Consider the following 20225-nt stretch of genomic DNA (forward strand, 5'->3'; position numbering starts at 1 on the left):
GTTCGCTCGACATTGGACTCAGCAGGGCGAAAAAGCGGCTCCGACTTGGGAGCACATGTTTGAAGGGGGGGGGGGACACCCCATATCAAACCCGGCACCACGAGCCGCCGCCGCTTCCCACCGGGAAATGGGATCTCCCCCTCCCTGTCTCTCTTCCCCTCCCCCTCCATCCCCTCCTTCCCCCCACCCCGGCGTCGCAAGGGCGCTCGCCTCTCCTACCGCCAGCGCCTTGCCTTGCCTTGCTTGCCCAACCGAGCCGGGGGGGGGGGGTCCTGGGGAGGCAAGCCAGCAGCAGCAGCACCAGCCCCCCGCCCCACTTTCCCATTGGCTGCGTCCCTTGACGGACAGCTCGAAGGGCGCTCGTCCGCCAGCTGGCGAAGGGCTAGCAGCGAGTCGGCGGGAGGGAGAGAGAGAGGGAGGGAGAGTCCGGGAAAGGCTGGCTCTCTCTGCTGGAGGGGGCGAAGACGGAGCCGGGCGCGGCAGGACAGCAGGCAGCGGCGCGGCCATGGGGGTCGACGTGGAGACCATCACGCCCGGAGACGGTGCGGGGCCAGCTCTCCCTCTCCCTCTGGTTGGGCTTCAGTGGCGCAGGGATGGAGGGGTGGGGTGGGGAAGGGGGGGAGGTTCGTGGCCCTGAGGGAGGGGCGCCCCTCCAGCGGCAGGGGGTTGGGGGGTGGGTCGGACGGCGGGTGGGGCTGCCTGCCCCCCAGAAAAGCAGCGAGGCTGGTCCGTGAGGGTGGGTGCGGAGTCCGCACGGAGTGACCCGTGCGATGCGGGTGGCGTTCGTGGGATCTCCGGAGGAAGGGAGATGGGCACCCGGGCCCGGTGGGGTTGGGTTTTTTTTAAAAGCATGGGGGTGGGGGGGGCGCATCCCTGATGCCGGCGTGTGCCTGCGAGGGCTGCCTTGCCCGCGCCGGAGCCCCTCCACCTGCTCGCCCTTTCCCCTCCCTGCTCCGGGTCTCTCGTGTGTGTTTGTGGGGGGCGGGGGCTTTGCTCCCTGTGCGCGTCGCCTGCCTTGCTTGCCCTTGCTTTAAAAAGCCGGCTGGGCGGCTCGGGGATCCCAGGGGATCCGGCTTGCTTCTGAAACGAGAGGAGCGGACGGGAGGCTTTCGGCCAGAGCAGCGGAGAAAGGGCAGGCGAGACCTGCGGAGGAGGAAGTGGGATGGCGGGAGGTAGCGCCAGGGCTGCGTGGATCGGGGCCGAGAAACCTCGAGGGGGGGGCTCGGGGAGGCAGAAATGTGTACTAAACGGGTAGCGGGGAAAGAAGCGAGTTGGGGAGGGGAAGGGAGGTGTAGGTCGGAGTAACGCATTCCCGGGGGCCCAGACAGAAGGAAAGCTTGAGAGTCCCTTGGGTTGGAGGATGATGCGCGCGGGTGGGGGGGGAGGACACTGGTGAGGAGCGACGGACTCAGGGGAAAAGCCCCCCTGGGGCTCTGCGGGAATCCGCAGGTTGCCGCCTTCTGCTTCTTTGGCAGCCGCCGGCGATCAGGGCTATCGAAATGGCATCTGCTGACAGCTGCAGGAATCCGAGCGCGGCGAAGTAATTGAGTAACGAGAGCAAATTACAGGGCGCCGCACTTCCCTGCATCGAGTGGGATCATCCTCACCCGGGAGCGCCCGAAAGAAGGAAGCTTCTCCCCACCCCCGCCACCTTTGAAGCTGCAGGAGCTCCGGGTGCACCTGCAGTCCTTGCAAAAGGATGATTCCTCTGGAACCAGGAAGGCGAGGGAAGGATCCGCAGCTGGCAGTTTGGAAGGGGGAGGGGTGCAAGGTGCCGGGAGGAATGCCAGCTGCAGGGCGATGGATAGATGTTGGTGGTTTCTGGCCAGTTCTTGACCTGGGGAAAGGTGGGGCACGGGATTGGCATTGATGAAATTATTGTGACCACAATTTAGTGTTTTGTTTTTAAAAGAATATCTTTGCTGCTTTAAAAAACTGGAAAATACTACACAGTCATTTTAGCCTAAATTTCTGGGGCCAGGAAAGGACCCCGTAATACCTTGAATGCCTTGCACCATTCTGAAATGTTCATAACAGTGTTCATTCATTGTCCTTTGCATCTCACCCATTATTCTTGAATGTAACTCTTGTGTATGGACAGGTTTGTACCTGCTTTCAGAGGAATACAGCTGCCTCTAGTAATCTTGATGGCTGTGTGCTTCACCTAACATTCTTAATATAATGTCATTAATTTGTTTAATAATTGGATAACTCACTGATTTATTTGGTTTAACATTTGGTATGGGTTCAAAACAAGTGAGATCTGGCAACTGTCCAAACTGTGAAGACGAGAACTCCATCTGTAAATTGGCAAGGTTCATTGAGGGGCTAGCCCAAAACATTCCCAGTCGGTGGGTTTCCTCATCGGAGCACTCCGAACCGCACAGATTGTCCCGCAACAAGGGTGTCTGGCCCAATCTCCCTCCGGTGGTGGTTGGCTGAAGGATTGGTCTGGTCAGATCACCTTCCTTAAGTGACCTGGTCCCTGTGGAAAGATCACAACTGTCCATTCTAGTGCCTCTGTCAATGTTCCCTTTTCCTTTGACAAGTTGGAGTCAGGCAGAATCCTTCTACTGTACCTTCAAATTAGGGAAATCCTCCAATAACCCGCACACTCTTTCTCACCTTTTTCTCTCTACTTTTTTCCTCTTTCATCCTCTCTCCCCTGGGTATACTAAACTGTCTCCTCCCACTTTGATCTCCTATATCCTCTTCCCACGCAGACAATATTAACTCCTCCCCCCTTTCTTTCTCCCTCTTCTACCAAACAGATTTCAATCTTCTCTTCTTTCCCCTTTGATTCCCTTCCTCTCTCTCTTCTCCACACTCAATTCCTCACTTGCTATTATCTTCCTTTTCTCTCCCCCCCCCCCCATGTCTCTAGTCGAGGGGAGGACTCACTCAGTTCTTTTTCTTTTTGGTCTACCACTCCTTCACAGTGCTGCATCCTAGGAAGTTTTAAAGAGGAAATGGCATGAGCTTGGAAAGTGCCTACTGAGATGGCCTCTAAAAATGCTCTTAAACTTTAAAAGTTCAACGTGGGGCTTAAAGTAATTCAGACATATTATTCCTTATCCCAGACTAGATAATGTTATTTCTTCTCATTATGCTACTTTTGATATAGACCTCTGTTGTACTTTGTTGCAAAAGATGTTACCTGCTATAGGTAGCTGTGTGATTATTAATTCATTACTTCCAATCTCTGCTCCGGGGTTGCTTGGAAATTTGCCAGGCGTTCTTCACCAAGAAGGTCATTCCTGCTGGGCAGCCTTTGTGAGTAGCAGCTGAATAACAGCTTCTCTAGCCTTACCAATGCCTTCTTTTTACAAAGAGCAGTTGCAGGAGACTGTTGGATGAATTCCAGAGCGCATTCTTGGTTGGCTTGACTGTTGGCTTGCGTACCCCCTGTGGTGCCCGGTGCAAAGGGAATGACTCTTGGAATAATGTACCTTACCAGTCTGCCAAAGATGCACATCTTGGCAGCATTCCTCGAAGGATAAACATCTGGGACATTCTCTGTAGCATCATTACTATGGAGACAACACCCATTGTATTCCTTGCTTTGATGATTGTTAAATTTTGTAATCAGTTGGGCTTTCCCCCCAAAGGCACATAACTCACTCTTTAGGAAGACAGGGTTTGCAAAAAGCTACAGGCAGGTGGCTATAGGGGCTATAGATTAGATTTATCTGCACCATGGTGCCTGCCGTCTCTATGTGAGTATTCCTATACTGGCAATAAATTGAACAAGAAAAATCAGAACTATTCTACGGTCGTTTTGGCTAGTCTCCTGTTGCCTGAACATGGAGTGGAAGAGACATGGTGTAAATGTTGCTCCTGCTTTGGCAGGTTCCCCATTGCATTACCAGTTGCATGAATGATCATGCAAGCAGTGCAAGGACTAGCACACAGTGGGGGACCTGTAGGAACAAACTAGGTGGAGATGCTTGCATGATTTCTCTTCCACTGCTTTTAAGCAGTGAGAACCTAGCCTTTATCTCATACTTGTATAGCTTTGGATTTGAACTTAAGTCTACCATGCTTTGTCTCTTAAAGAGGAAATATTCAAAAGATCATGTATTCAACATTTCATAAAGCTCTTTTTAATATAGATGTATATATTTTAACAGGAAGAACATTCCCCAAAAAAGGCCAGACATGTGTGGTCCATTACACAGGTAAGATCCACATTGAATTGTATGTTTCAAGTTATTGATTCACATTTTCATTAAATACATATGTACAGTACATATATGTTGACATTTGTATTAGTTGATGATGTTTGGAACAGAGTGAATAAAAATCAATAATTTTAAAAAATCAAACTGATTTAAATCATGGTTTACGTAAATAAAAAGATTTTTTATTTAAATTGTCAAAACATTGATTTCTTTAAAAAATTCAAATTGATTTCAATCAAATCCACCTTGGTTCTGAATGTCATATGATCATATTTGGGCAAACAAGAATTCCTTACCCAATCTTATCCAATTTATTCATACCAATTTTATTTGTACGAACTTGGATACCCGATTGTCTGATTACTGTGGTGTGTGTTACATGCACTGATAGTTCTCAACCCCTTTTCCCTGCTGCCTTGCACAAGCAAGAATTCAAATGGTGGTGGATTACAGCACTGGTTCTTAACCTTGGGTTACTCAGGAGTTTTGGACTGCAACTCCCAGAAGCCTTCACCACCAACTGTGCTGGCTGGGGTTTCTGGGAGTTGCAGTTCAAAAACATCCGAGTAACAGAGGTTAAGAACCACTGGATTACAGGATGGCTGGGTTCTGTTGTTACAGCTACAGCAAAGAAAACAGAGGCTTGGTCTCTTCATTATAGCACAAATGGTTCCACTATTCTTTGCTGCTCTTTCCTTGTCCTCTGTTGTTCAGCCCTTGCTGTGATTTTACATCGGTTACATATCTGTGATGTAACCGATGGGGAGAGGTAAGGAGGTGGTCTTAGGGAAAAACTAGGGGATATCTTAGCAAGTTTTTAGAAGAGGTGCTTCCTCATGTGGTGGAAGATATCTGCTTGTGAGAGCATGTGGTTGTCCTCATCAATGCATCTTGCATTTAGTGGAATCTTTTTGTATGTTTTTATTGGTGTAACTGCAACACTTAACTTGCAGTAGTAAATGGCTGCTGGTTAAGAAGTGGACACTTATTTTTCTTGTCTATTGCGAAGTCATGCACCTGCTACGTGGCAAGGAAAACAAGCACCCACTTCTCAAACTGGTGGCAATTGACGGCTGAAAGTTACGCCATTAAGAGTTACACCAGTGAGTGTAAGTAACATGATTCTGGCCAGTATGTTTTGCATTACGAATTGCCATTGGAAGATGACAAAAGCTTAATTTGTCAGTCTTGTTCCTGAAACATTTAGTTCTGAGGAAATCCCATTGTGGGAAGGAATATGGTATTCAATTTATTGAGAGATGGGACTTGGCTAGTACCCCAGTCTGAAACATCGGCTCTGTGTCCAGGCACAGGAGGGTGGCTTCTGAATGGAAAGTGGTAAAGCTGGTCCATGTGCAGTGGAGTCAATGCACAAATGGGGGTCTGGGTTATATTTAGAGAAAAAACTCTGTCAGAGAAAAGGGGTGTATGTGCATGTGAAGAAGTTTGTACCTATGTAGAGGCAGAGGTGTGGGGAAATGGTCAAGGCTCAGTGTTCAAATGGCTCAGTCTGACAGCAGAAGCCTTGAGCGAGGATTAACTTTTCTGCCAACATAGAGCAGTGACTGAAACCACAATTTTCGGCTCCTCTGCTGCGTGCTAGCTGACAAAAACATAAATACCGCCTGAAGTCTTGAGTCTGTGGCTTTGCTGAACATGATTGACCAGTCAGTGTGAAATTGTGAAGACACAATGATCAGAGAATGGGAGAGACAGCATATTTCTTTAGACAAGCTAGAACCCTTTGGCTCTTTTGAAGGAAAGAGGTTTCTCATGTGCCTTCTGACCCTCCATTCCTCAAATACACTTTGCCTCTCCCACATATGGAGTTTCTTCTGATGCGTTCACTACCCATCGGATGGAACATCATCTTCATCCTATTCAAGAAATTGTCTAAACCGGTCTGTATTTCTTCAATTGGTAATGAATCTAAAGAGGAAAAGCTAGATATACTGGATCAGTTTGGAAACCAAACCTGTTAGGAAGGGTTGAGGGAACGTGTCCTGTTCAGTTTTGAGAAGAGAAGGCAAAGAGGTGATAGGACAGCCATCTTCAAGTATTTGAAGAGTTGTCACATAAATGATAGTGTGGGCTTGATTTTTTTTTTTTTTTTTTGCTACTTAAGAGGGTATGACCACAAGTAATGGAAAGGAGATTTTGACTGACATTAGGATGAATTTGAAGGCCACTATAATGGCTGCCTCAGAGGACAACAGACTTTCCTTCACTTGAGATTTCTTGCACTGGCAGAGGGTTGGACTTGGTGGCCCATGAAATCCTTTTCACATCTACAATTCTATGATTCTGTAAGGGAATGTGAGAATTATAAGTTATTCATCAGAGGCAGGGGATGTGAGGGAAGTCTGTTTTGTGCTTTCAGTGGAAGATGTGAAAGAGGCTGTGTGTGCATTTCTTCTTATTCTTACCGCAACAGTAAAAACTAGGGGACAGTTATGTTTTGCTGAATCAATAGTAGTACCAAATAAAGCCAGTATTTTCTGTAGATGGCACAACATTAAAAATTAATATTAGATAGTGCAGATTGTTTTTTCCTCTATAATAATTATGAGAATCCTTCCTCCTCTCCCCCATAGGCTTACAGAAAGAACTGTGTCGGAAGAAAGGTGTGGGTATGCTTGACTTGCAGGTTTTCTTAGATTGGTCTGTGTTGTGCAATTCACTGTTGTGAGGGTTTCCTTGTGAATCAACTGGTGAAAAAAACACATTTCACTCAGAGCTTGGAAAAGCTACTTTTTGGGGGACCACTCCTTGCGTCGAGCAGCGCAAGATCTTTTGCCACCTGAAGTAGGGAGAGAAGGGCCCACCCTATCATAAAGCATCCTCAATCCATCTCAAACACTCAGCCAGAAGAGCTGGAGATGAGCGAAAACAGCAGTCCTACTGCTACCTGTCACACCTGAGGAGGCATCAAAAAAAGAAAGAAAGAAAGAAAAGAAAAAGAAAAGAAAAGAAAAAAGAGAAACCTGGTAGCTGCAGCTCGTTGTCCTGCCATCATAGCTGTCCACCACCCATGCTTTTACTGCTGTGAGGAAGAGGAGAGGGGCATCAATGGCCTGACATGAAATGGCAGTGATGGTGCCTACCATTGAATGACAGGCAAAGAAGCCATTGCTTCAGGGAGGCCCTTTCTCCTGTGTAAATGGCTCACAAGCTCAGCTGCTTTTAGGTCACCTGTTTAAAAACCATCTGATTCCGACAGAAGTTTTTGGCGCTAAGCACTATGGGAGGGTGGCAGTTTTTGGTCATCATTCCCACAACGGCCATAACCAAGAATCTCTGCCAGAATTGCATGTTTTTAAAACAGGTGGCCAAAAAAACAGCTGACCTTGAGCGGCATGGCAGAGGAGCACTGGGTCGTCACTGCTGTCTCCTCATGTCTTTGTGCTTCTCAAACGAAAAGCTCTGGTGTGGGGGGCTCTATTTGTGCAACAGCCCTTCTCCACCTGCTTCACTGGAGCGAATGGCAGGACTGACCCTGAAAATATCTTCACCAAGCCCTCAGGCAACCAGTAGCCAAACTAACTGGGAGATGGTCAAGTTGTACCTGAAAAGCCTGCTTTGCTACATTCTGATCTCACTAACAGAAGAACATCAATTCTGTGAAAGCCCCTGGAAGCCAATGCAAAATTTAACTTACATTCAAGAAAAAGCACATTGAAAGGGTTTTAATTTTAAACAATGTCCTTTTAAAGGCCAACAATACGAACAATCACGTACCTTCAATTCAGTTCTGACTTATGGCAACCCTCTTCAGGATTTTCTAAGTAGAAAGTACTCAGAAGTGGTTTACCGTTCGCTTCTTCCCTCTGATATTATTAGTAATAGTTTAATTAAGAACCTTTTTGAGTATGGTATCCTTCAGCGTGCCCTATTTTTATCTTGATGCGTTTAATCATTTGGACTTATTAGAAGCACCGACTCAACACAGAATGAAATCAAAGTTTAGAAACGATTGGTAGAATATGATCATTTTTTCCCTGAATTCAGTGCAGTCCAGAAATTTTTTGAAAATGTTTCTCCAGAAACGAATTGCATGGGTAGCACTCTAGTTGCACAGTGCAAAAGTTATTAATGGATCTAGTGTCTCACCTGTCACTTAAGAATTCTGAGCTGTCAAATCAATTCTGACTTATGAACTTTGAGGAATAGAGTATACAGAAGTGGTTTACCATTCCCTTTTTCTGGGAATGCCTTGGGAGTGGGCATCTAGCTCTTCTCCTGAGATGCACTGGGGAATCAGACCCCAAACCTAGGTAACTGAGTAGGTTTTTGGATTACGGACTTTGTTGTGATTATTCGGATTCTGATTCTGATCTTTGGCTTTGATATTGGACAATTGTTAACGTTTTCCCATAAGTCTTCCTTCCTTTCCCCCCTTCTTCTCTCCCCTGTTTTCAACATATTTTATGGCCTCGTCAGGAAGCTAGGAAGAAGAAAGGAATGTTACCTACCTGTAACCATGGTTCTTCGAGTGGTCCTCTGTGAATCCACACTTCCCGCCCATCCTCCCCGCTGTCCGTCACTTGGTTCCTGAATCTTTTTATAGTCAGAACTTTGACAGCGGCGGACATTCGGAACTGAGGTATTACAGGTGGGCAGAGCATGAGCACCACGGGGAAACATCCTACTAATCACATGTTTTAAGCTCTAGAATATTCCGAGGAGTCCTGCGCAGGCGCAGTCTTAACCCAGTTGTGTGGATTCACAGAGGATTACTCAAAGAACCATGTTTACAGGTAAGTAACCTTCCTTTTTCAGTGTCATAGTAACCAGTGTTGTGATTATCTTTCAGAGTAATCCTGTTTATGGTAGAGTGAGGAACGAACTAGTGGATTATCCTCTATTTCCCAAGCCTGCAAGTTTGTACCAGCTGAAGCAGATGGGAAAGAGAACCTTAATGTGTTTCTTCTTTTGGTGTTTATGACCCCCCCGCCACCCACCCAGTTTCCATGCTATTCACAATGTTACATCAGCCATTCAGTAGGTGGGTCCAGTTGGCCTCCTTGTAAGTGCACATGAAGGCCGTTATTATCCAGGACATGACTAGTTTGTGCACACCTGAGTTGAAGTGGTTTGCATTCATGCGTCATGTTTGGGCTTCTTGTCGTAAATGAATGATCAGTGCCTTGTGGTATATGTTTAGACCCAAAATAAAATGACCCACAAAGATGGAGAGAAAATTATATTAAAAATTGAGGCTATATGAGACTTTGCTTATCCCGTAGCTTCCTTTCAGCTTCTTTCTTCTTTTGCTTTGTTTTCTTTTAACATGCTGTCAAGCTGCTTCCAAATTAGAGAGATGGTGATAGAGTTTTTGAAGTATGGGAAATCTTCAAGGCGTGCCTCATCATTGTGCATTTCCATGGCCAGGCAGGGATTTGAACGGAGGTCTTCCGAGTCCTAGTCTGAAACTCTATCCACTTCTACACACTGGCTTTCTGTTGTTTTTAGACCATGGCATTACTGAATTGTTTAGATTATCTAACCATGGAGGGCTGCCTCAGAGAAAGCGTTGAATTTAACGGTGTAGTGAAGAGGTCCGGTGATGACCCTGAAAAAAACATATAAATACTGTTTGGTTTCCATGGTCGTCCCCCCCCCCCCCAGTTCTAACTTCGTTGCAGTGGATATACTTGTCTTATTACATTATGTATAGTATGAGTGTGTTTCTATTAATGTATCCCTTGTGGGAAGGGAGAGTCAGGGCAGAACAGCATGTGTGAAAAAAAAAGATCTTGTGCCAGGGGGTGGCATGAATTTCAGATTGAGTCATATTCCCGTCTGCCAGAGCTCTCAGCGTAGACACCCTGCAGATTGAAGAAAGCCAACGCGGGTCACTGAGTTCTTTAACTGCATCCCTCTGTTTATATTAAGCACCAGACCAACTTCCTGACTTCTGGTCTCATCCCACATTTCTTCTGTAAATATTTTTGCTGCTCATATCTATTGTCAGCTGAGAGACACTAGCGGAGACTTCTGTTAAGCTTTTCATTGCCTAGCGCCCTACCAGTGAGAGCTAGACTGGAGCACGTCAGCCTCTTTTGCTGCCTGGAAGAAGATTCTCTCTTCTTGGTAATAAGTGATCTCTTTCTTAAAGCTAGGCTAGAATTTCCTGAGTACCATTTTTGACCAGATGGCTCTGTGTTGTTACTGTTATAAGCAATGGCATTCCTCTTTTCTCCTATTTTAGCAGACACAGTCTGGTTTTGGTCTCTGTGCTTCGCCTCTCTTCTCCAAATCTCTCCCCTTCAGTTCATCCATACAGGATGTATATTTCTGTCACTTGCTGTCAATTGTCTTCAGCAGCTGTGCCAAATTTCCAAGCACAAAGCAGCTCCCTTTAAAATATTTATCTGCTCTTTAACTGGTAGGTGGTGTTTGCAAATTACCCACCCTGCAAAGCTTGAAATTATGATTTACAGGCTTCCCAAAATTGTGTGCCATCTCAGTCCACTGGTAAGAATGACAGCAGTGATTCGGGTTGCTAATTGAGAAGTACAGAATTGGTTCACGCCTGTGAGATTCTGCTTCAAGTCCAGAACGTCTTTGTGAAATGAAGCAAATGCAACACAACCACTCCTGCTTGTAAAATGCTGGGGTGAGTGCTACTTTAAAAAAAATAAATCAACACAATGAGAAAATAAATGTTTCAGTGTGTTTAATTAATTGTCTTCCTCTTCTCCCATTAAGTCTACACCCATTCTTTTCCGAAGCCTTGTCATTTAGAAGGGGCTTTGTATTCCTGTTGCCTTCTAGAAGGTGCCCATCTTTGAATATTTGAATAATTTACTGTTTGTAGCTTTTAAGGTTGTGCTTTCAGTGATGTAAACTGCCTTGGATCTTTTTTAGCAGAAAGGCAGGGCAAAAATATTTTAAATAACTAAATCTTCTAATGCTGTATATTTGCTGTTATGGTGCAACAACATAAGTATGAATTAATATAAAATTTTTCTGTTTTGAAAAGATATGTAGGGGAAAGGTGGGAATGGAGTTGAAAAAGGAAAGCAGGGAAAGGTTAGGCAAACTGGGAATTGGAAAAAAGGGCAAAAGTTGTGTTTTATAAGAGGAAAAGGTGGATCAAAAGAGATCCACAGTTCTTGAACTGGGTTCTGATTCATTTCAGGCACCCCTGGAATCCTTTTGTGCCTGCAAGTTTCCCAAAGTTTAGGTGCCATTGTGAAAAGTCCATGTCTGACTTGAGTATTCATCCCAAGATGTTCTACTACTGTATATGTAGCCACCTGAATGTATATGAGAGGATTTCTGTTAACATTTGGTCAATACACTTGTTGGTGATGCTCGCAGTGTAGAATACTTAGCCACAATATTTGTGACATTACACAGCAGGAATAGGAAAGTACTTGGTTCATGTTTTGTTTGACATCTCGTGCACCTACTGTTTGTAAACAGTAGTTCTCTTTTGATCTCCTTCAGTCCTTCTCTTGATATCATCATCATCATCATCATCATCATCATCTCAGAAATAACACCATCAGAGTTACAAAAAACAGCAACATTAAAACAACATACATGCTGCACCAGTATTTAACAGATACTTAGGTTTTTTGTTAAAACTTTTATCTGTTATATATAATACAAGTCAATGTTTTTATAATTTTGATTAACTGTTTTTGGTATTTTCGAATAATAATGGCGTGACATCAAGTTAATTCTGACTTATAGCAACCTTTTCCAGGATGTTCCAGGTAGAGAATACTCAGAAGTAATTTACCATTCCCTTCTGGGGGTGTCCTGGGGCTGTGTAACATCGCCAAGAGTACAGAGACTGGTTCTTCTCCCAAGATGCACAAAATACCTTTAAACAGAAGTCAGCACGAAGAACTTTTTGCTAAGAGATAAAAATTGTCCTCCTCCTGCCTTATTAAAATATTTCCTAGCAATTCTCTTTACATAGACTGTTTGGTTTCACCCCTTCCCCACACATAAGGGAATGCCTGTCAGAATTGCAGATGATACCAAATTGGGCAAAAGAGCTAATACCCTAGAAGACAAACAAAATTCAGAATTACCTTGATAGGATGGAGCATTGGACCAAAAACAACAGAATGAAATTCTACAGGGATAAGTGTACCTTGGAAAAAGAAACCAATTGCACAATTACAAGATGGGGGATACCTGGCTCAGCAAAACTACGAGTGAGAAGGATATTGGAATCATTGTAGATCACAAGTTAAATATGAGCCAACAGTGTGATGTGGCTACAAAAAAGGCTAATGCTATATTAGGCTGCATTAATAGAAGTATAGTTTCCAAATCCCGCGAGGTGCAAGCCCCCCTCTATTCAGCATTGGTTAGGCTTCACCCTGAGTACTGTGTCCAGTTCTGGACATCGCACTTCAAGAAGGATGCTGACAAACTGGAACAAGTTCAGAGGATGGTGACAAGGATGATCGGGGGGTTGGAAACCAAGCTTTATGAAGAAAGGCTGAAAGAATTGGGCATATTTAGTCTTGGGAAATGAAGACTAAGGGATGATATGATAGCACTTTACTAATATTTGAAAGGCTGTCGTACAAAGGAGGGGCAAGGTCTGTTCTCGATCATCCCAGAGTGCAGGACACGCAACAATGGGGTCAAGTTAAAGGAAGCCAGATTTCAGTTGAATATTAGGAAAACCTTCCTAACTGTTAGAGCAATACGACACTGAAACCAGTTACCTCAAGAGTTGGTGAGTGCTCCAACACTGGAGGCATTCAAGAAAAACTTAATCACCTGGCAGATATGCTTTGATTGTATTCCTCCACTGAGCAGGGGGTTGGACTTGATGGCCTTTGTAGGCCCCTTCCAACTTCACTTTTTTATGATTCTGTAATTTGAAATGCTCTTTTAAATGGTGTCTTTGTATTTAAGTACATTTGACATTGTTTCTTTAAATACCATGGCTGAAATCCTGTTTCATTTGGCCAAGTGTAAAGTTACACCTGCAGAAGATCTTTGGAAGCTAGTCCTAGGCAGAGACTGGATGTCTGATTGTGCAGTGAGCCACATGATTGAGTGTGTGACTGCATCTGTGGATCTGCTTCCTGATAAGATTTCTGCAAATTTCACAGCAGCCTGCACAACTTAAAATTATGCAGGCATAGGTACGCAACAGGATTTCAGATGGTGTTTAACTGTTAGCAGAATGGTGAGGGGATGGGGAGTGATTGGTGACTTCAGAGTCACTGACCTATCAGTACTGAACAGCAGCAGAACCAGAAATCAACTTCAAAGAGGTTTGTGTCTATGAAGATTATGAAGGATGTTACCAGAACACAACTGTACATCTTTTTAACATCCCTTTGTATCTGTTCATAGCCAGGTGACCTCAAAGCATGAGCAGCCAACTCCAGTGTAGTTTGCTAGTTTGTATTATCCTACCAAACAGTGAGGACGAAATTCAGCATGTCAGGTGTTTGCAAAACTGTGCTGCAAGGTGTCATAGAATGGCCCTATGTTCACCCAAAGATGAACAGTTATAAAAAATGTGGTCATTGGAGTTGAGCCTCTGAAGAATAATTTAGTAGATGGAGAAAAAGTATAAATCCTGTGCTTCCCAGTTTTGGCAGCTTCAGGAGCAATTAGAGGAAACTGGAAGTGTGACACATCAGTTGCAAAACATTAATCATGTTTGCAAAATGCAATGTAGAACATGAATGTTGTCATTGCAAACAAGGATTCCCTGAAAGCCTGCTCACCGCCCTTGCCCCACCCCATTTCTCATTTGGCATTGTGTTTACCTCCCCTACAACTGGGAATGTATTAGGTCAGCGGTCCCCAACTTCTGAGGAAGCCTCTGAGGAAGGTTGGGCATCCATCCACGCGCTCTTGGACGCATGCATGGTGCAGTAGCGGAGGGCGTGCGCACCCACCAGCGCCGGCATGAGTGCTCCCCCACCCCTTTGCGCATACACAGGAGAGCTGCACGCTTGGGCGCATGTGTGAAGGGGTGGAGGAGCGCTCACGCTGATGCACATGTGTGTGCGCAAAGAAGCTGTGGGGAGGGGAGTGCATGCAGGGTGATGGGAGGTCTCTCTCCGCAGCCCGGTCTCGCTCATGCCACGGACCAGCACCCGGTCGCGGATAGGGGGTTGACGACCTCTACATTAGACCGATAACTAACCAAGCTGCAGCCTTTTGTAACCACAGAAATGAAAATAAAGAGCAGATTGAGAAAAACTGTCACAAAGGCTGCTGAGAAAACTCCACAATCAGGGGATAAGAGGGCAGGTCCTCTTATGGATTGAGAGTAGGTGTCAGTGGTCAGTTTTCACAATGGAGAGAGGTGAAGAGCAGTGTGCCCCAGGGATCTATCCTGGGACCGGTGGTTTTCAACCTGTTCATAAATGACCTGGAGAAAAGGGTAAGCGGCGAGGTGGCCAAGTTTGCAGATGACACGAATTTTTTCCGGGTGGTGAAGAGCAGAAGGGATTGTGAAGAGATCCAGAAGGATCTCTCCAAACTGGGAGAATGGGCAGCAAGATGGCAAATGTGTTTCAATATAAGAAAATGTAATGCACATTGGGGCAAAAAAATCAAAACTTTATCAGCTGATGGGTTCTGAGCTGTCCGTGATGGATCAGGAAAGAGATCTTGCTGTCCTGGTGGACAGCTCGATGAAAGTGTCAACCCAGTGTGCGAATTGGCAGTGAAGAAGGCCAATTCCATGCTAGGTCTCATTAAAAAGGGTGTTGAAAATAAAACAGCCAACATTATAATGCCATTGTAGAAAATGCTGGTAAGGCTGCACCTGGAGTATTGCGTACAGTTGTGGTCGTTGCACCTTATAAAAGACATTGTGGAACTGGAAAAGGTGCAGAAGAGAACAACTAAAATGATGGCTGGGCTGGGGCACCTCCCTCATGAGGAAAGGCTATAGTGTTTCGAGCTGTTTAGTCTACAGAAAAGGCACCTGAGGGGGGACATGACTGAGATGTATAAAGTTATGCAGGGAATGGATAAAGTGGATAGAGGGAAGCTTTTTTCCCCTTCTCACACAATACTAGAACCAGGGGACAGCCATTCCAATTGAGTGTTGGGAAAGTGAGAACATACAAAATAAAATATTTATTTACCTAGCATGTTGTTAGTCTGTGGAACTCCTTGTCATGGGATGTGGTGATGGCATCTGACCTAGATGCCTTTAAAAGGGGATTGGACAGATTTCTGGAGGAAAAGTTCTTCTCAGGTTACAAGCCATGATGGGGATGTATAATCTCCAGGCTTAAAAGGAAGGTACCTCCAAATGCCAGATGCAGGGTAAGGTATCAGGAGACGGGGGGTCTAGTTGTCTCGTGTGCTCCCAGAGGCATCTGGTGGGCCCACTGGGAGATACAGGAAGCTGGCCTAAATGGTCCCTTGGTTTGATCCAGCAGGGCTCTTCTTATGTTCTTAAAGGTTGTACAGCCTAACTGAAGCAAGCCAGAAACAGCCACTCAGTAATGAATGAGTCATACTTTCCATGTTCCTATTGCACTTTTTGAAATTTATTCAGTATTTACGCTTAGCATCTTTGTATCACCCAGCAGCTGGAGTTCACTGGGTGGTTCTCAAAGCAAACAGAATGATGATAGAGGATACAGGCATAGTGATGCATAATATAAAATCTAAAACCAATAGAAATGGCTATAGGATAAAACCCCCACACAAAATCTGCATAGTAGTACTCCCAGCAGCTTTTAAAATCGGGTTGACAGTCTCCCCTTATTGCCAAAATTGGTACTGATCTAAGAGGTGGTGCCTTGTCTAAAGTTGGTGAGGATATGCATCATGAATAAGCACCTTCACATATCAAATTGAAAACTGGGGTTGAGAAACCTTCACCTGAATGTAGCCTGGGTCAGTGAGGGTGTGTACGTACCGTGTTTCCCCGAAAATAAGACAGGGTCTTACATTAATTTCTGCTCCAAAAATGCATTAGGGATTATTTTCAGGGGGTGTTTAATTTTTATTTTATGTACAACAATCTACATTTATTCAAAGACAGTCATGTCATCTTCTGTTGCTCCACAAGGGTGGAGGGCAGGGTTTCAGTTAACTGGGGCTTATTTGTGTGTGTGGGGGGGGTATGGCTTATATTAGGAGCATCCTGAAAAATCATACTAGGGCTTGTTTTCAGGTTAGGTCTTATTTTCAGGGAAACAGGGTACATATCCCCATATGGCTTGCAAGCTTTTTCTGTTATCTTTGCTTAGTCATTTAAAAGCAATTTAAAGGCAATCAAAATAAAGTGCCTAGCATTGGTCTGAGATTTTTGAGGGTGGGAAATGTTCCTGTCCCATCTGCACAATTGGACTGTGCTTTGTGGGTTTGGTACAAAATAATAAAAATTACATGTCATGTTGCCCACTTTGCCTTGACCACACCTGCTCCGGCTTGTGTTTGTGGCCCGATCCATTGCTGTAAGATGCCCTCCTTCATCCTTCCCGAATTGGAATTTGGTCCTTTATCTTTTTCAAAAATATTATTTCATGACTTTCGGCAATGTACATCCAGATTGTAGAAGCTTGTCCTGTTTATCATTGAACTGCACCAAAATGTCACAGTGTGTGCTAGGCAGGCCACTCCTGCAACAGAATATCCCTAAGCAATAATCCTGCATTCATTTTCTGGTAAAAGATGTCAGCCATTGAGCTAGACTGCCAGCTGGGATTACTATGTGCCCCTTTTAGAGTGCTTAGTTGCTCATTAAATGAGAGCAGCAAATCTCCTTGTCAGTCAAAACTTCCTGTTGATGTGCTTTAATGGAGAATTAACTAGCAGTCTTTCAGCTGAGCTGAGCATTAATATTCTCTTCTGGATATGGTCTATAGAGTGTCATGGAAATCAGGGTTTGGAAAAGTGACATCTGCATTACCATTCCCAGAATCTCCTCACAGGCCAAGCTGGGTGGGGGATTCTAGGTGCTTTTAAACTCCAAAAACTCACCTTTCCAGCCTGTGCTGGAGATTGTTTCTACAATCAAGAGGCAAGCTCTGTGACAAGGATAAGTGAGTAAGATGCCCTTACCACTAATGTTGCTTTGATAATATCTGATGACAGCATAGGCAGAAGCATCCTACCACCAAGAGTCCTGCTGTTGCTCTGGCCGTAGGAGATTTCAGCGGCTGAACAAAGATGTCTTGTTAATCCTCTTTCTCCACTTATTTATCTTTCTTCCAGGCCCAGCTGATGGCAGACAGCAAAGATCCTGCATCAACAAACATTGGGGAATGTGTGGACTGAGTGGAGAGGAGTATGCCTTACCCCAAAAGTTCGGGGGGGGGAACATCCTCCTGCTCCACTCTCAAGTCACCTGTGGCAGAAATTTCTCCTTATTTATATGACATTTTGCTCTTTAGTTATTGAAAGTATTGATATTTTTCAGGGTAGTTTAATCTTGGCACTTGATTCAACATCCTGGCTGGAAAAAAATATGTGGTTTCCCTATTGTAAAGCTGCCACCTAATGTTACAACTGGCCATTCCATCTCCTCAGTCTGTCAGTACTCTCAATACCATGGCACTGTAGCCATGTCTTAAAAATGACAGGGCATCATGCCTTGGTTTGGATTCTATCTGTGTTGGAAGCCGAAACCTCTGGCTAGCAGCTCTGTGCCACCACTGTTCCAATGCTCAGCAATCCTGTTAGAATTTTAACCACTGTAGCACAAGAATTCTGCATACCATATTCATTTACTTGAAATGAGTAGTTGCTAGACCATTTTGTTTTAACAGGAGCCTCATGACACAGTCGTTAAATTGCAGTATGGCAGCCAAGACTCTGCTTATAATATGGGGCCAATCGCAGGCAGCTAGCTCAAGGTTTGCTCAGTCTTCTATCCTTCCAATATATAAGCAGCACACTTTTCTTTTTCTTTTTTCTTTTTTGGCCCAACGCACAAGAATTCATATACTCTTCAGTGAAGCCTGTTTGGAATTTATGCCTAGATGATGTTATTTAGACAATGTTTGCTGAATAGTCTAAAGGTGCACAAAATAAACAGAAGTACTTTATTTAAAAAAAACCAGTTTACCGACAGATCTGAAAGCCAGCTCAAGGTTCACTCAGCCTTCCATTCTTCTGACATTGGTAAAATGAATGCCCAAATCATGGGGGGGGGGGCAACGTGTAGCCTGCATAATTAAAAAATTGTAAACTGCCTAGGGAGTGCTTTAAGCACTATGGGGTGGTATCCAAGCATCATACTTTGCTTTTTTCATGGCTGAGCAGGGATTTGAACCAAGGTCTCCTGAGTCCTAGTCTGCTACTCTGTCCACTACACCAGTGATCCCCAACCTTGGGCCTCCAGATGTTCTTGGACTTCAGCTCCCAGAAATCCTGGCCAGCAGAGGTGGTGATGAAGGCTTCTGGGAGCTGTAGTCTAAGAACATCTGGAGGCCCAAGCTTGGGGACCACAGCACTACACCACACCAGATACCCTGTCTTTCTGTATATTGTGTTAGATATTTAGGTAACTGTGGGATACATGTCCATGCAGCTGAATGAGTTTGTCCCTGATTCAGGGGTGGAAGGAAGCTGATCTGCCAAGTGAACAGTACTGTCAGCAGCCATTAAACAGGAACTGTATACATGGTGGGGACGGGGGCTTCTCATTCTTCGTATGAACAGCACTAGCAAGGAGTGCAAGCATGGAAATGCAGGGAGTGGTTCAGTTGAACGCTCCTGCATGTCAGAGGCACCTGTGGGGGTCCATAGGCCAACTCTGCCCCCTGCTGACGCATCCATTCACCATATACCTCCCCCCCATGGACCTTGACCATATGTGCAGACTAAGGAGTAGTGACAGAATTTCACCAAGCAGGTTGCAGAAGAGGGGAGCCTGATAGATTCTCCTCTTGTGTAGGAGATCTGTATAGGCACACTGGCTTACGGCAATGTAGAATCCCTTTTTGTGTGTGTGGGGGGGCAAATGCACACACACTCTCCCCATCGGGTATGCTGTTAACATGTGAGGGTTTCATCCGAACCTTAGTTAGCACTTCAGTTTTTTTAGGATATTGTTTTATTTATTGTCTTGTTCTAATTTGTGTGGGGCTTTTTTGTGGGGGGAGAGGCCAACCCATCTTAGAGTTTTGGGAAGGGGGGAGTATTAAAATAAAATAAAGCCTCAACACATGATTAAGGTAAGGATAACAGCTGTGAGTTGGAAATTTCACTCAACTGGGACCCTAATGCTGAACCCAGGAATGTGGCTGAGGATGGCCTTCTCGGTTGACTCTTCAAAAGAGTCTTGCCTTGGGTGTTAAAAATAGAGAAACTTTCCCGAATGTTTTTATTTCTTCTCACTTCACATTTATGTTTTCTCTCTCTTATTTTTCCTGCAACCCTGGGAGGAGAGTAAGAAGATTTGGGCAAAATACATTTACAGTTTATGTCTATGCTGGCACTAAAAAAAATTGTTTGCAAAGACATCAATTCCAAAAGAAGGCTTGAGTACACAGAATTCTATTCAGTGGCTGTTCTGCAAAGCATGTCTGCAAATGCTCTGCCAAATTTCATGACATGCCTTTTTCAGCACCAAGAGGTCCCACAGAACTCTTGTCGTGTTAGTTCCAGACACACTATCCCCGGTTGGCTGATGGCTCTGCAGCAAATGGTGTCAAGGCAGTTCATGCCATAGCCATGACATGAAGTCCCTACGTGCAACGTGGATCAAAAGAGGACACGGGAAGGAGTATTTAACTTGCAAGCCTAGCAAAAATGTCTACTCGGCGCCTGGCTGTGCTGAAGATGAGAAGCAACCCATATTGGGTTGTAAAAGTCCTGATTGGTTCACAGTGAGGGCTATTAATAGCTAGCTGGTGGCAGAACCGCCATTCCCTGTGTCGAAAAGTACTATGTATCCTGTTGCATGGAAGAGACCCAATTGGGATTTTCAAGAAAATGGAAGTTCTGTTTGGGAGGGAAAGGACCACGAATTGATGGTTTCTGCTGCTGAGTGGTTTGTGTACCTAGAATGTAGACAGAAAATTGCAGAACTGCTGTGGCATTTGTTACATTCCTTGTAGACTGCACTTCAGA

The 20225-nt window shown here is 44.8% G+C and overlaps 1 protein-coding gene across 1 annotated transcript in view; it reads left to right on the top strand.

The window, feature by feature from the left end:
* Window positions 1-386: 386 nt before the first annotated feature.
* FKBP1B (FKBP prolyl isomerase 1B) overlaps window positions 387-20225 on the top strand; it is a 30336-nt gene continuing 10497 nt past the window's right edge. The window contains exons 1-2 of the mRNA XM_020788035.3: window positions 387-542; window positions 4131-4178. Coding sequence (XP_020643694.1) covers window positions 506-542; window positions 4131-4178 — 85 coding nt within the window. The 5' untranslated portion in view covers window positions 387-505. The remainder of the gene's footprint in view (window positions 543-4130; window positions 4179-20225) is intronic.

This window comes from Pogona vitticeps, chromosome 1 (assembly GCF_051106095.1).
Source record: "Pogona vitticeps strain Pit_001003342236 chromosome 1, PviZW2.1, whole genome shotgun sequence".
In the NCBI taxonomy this organism is placed as follows: domain Eukaryota; kingdom Metazoa; phylum Chordata; class Lepidosauria; order Squamata; family Agamidae; genus Pogona; species Pogona vitticeps.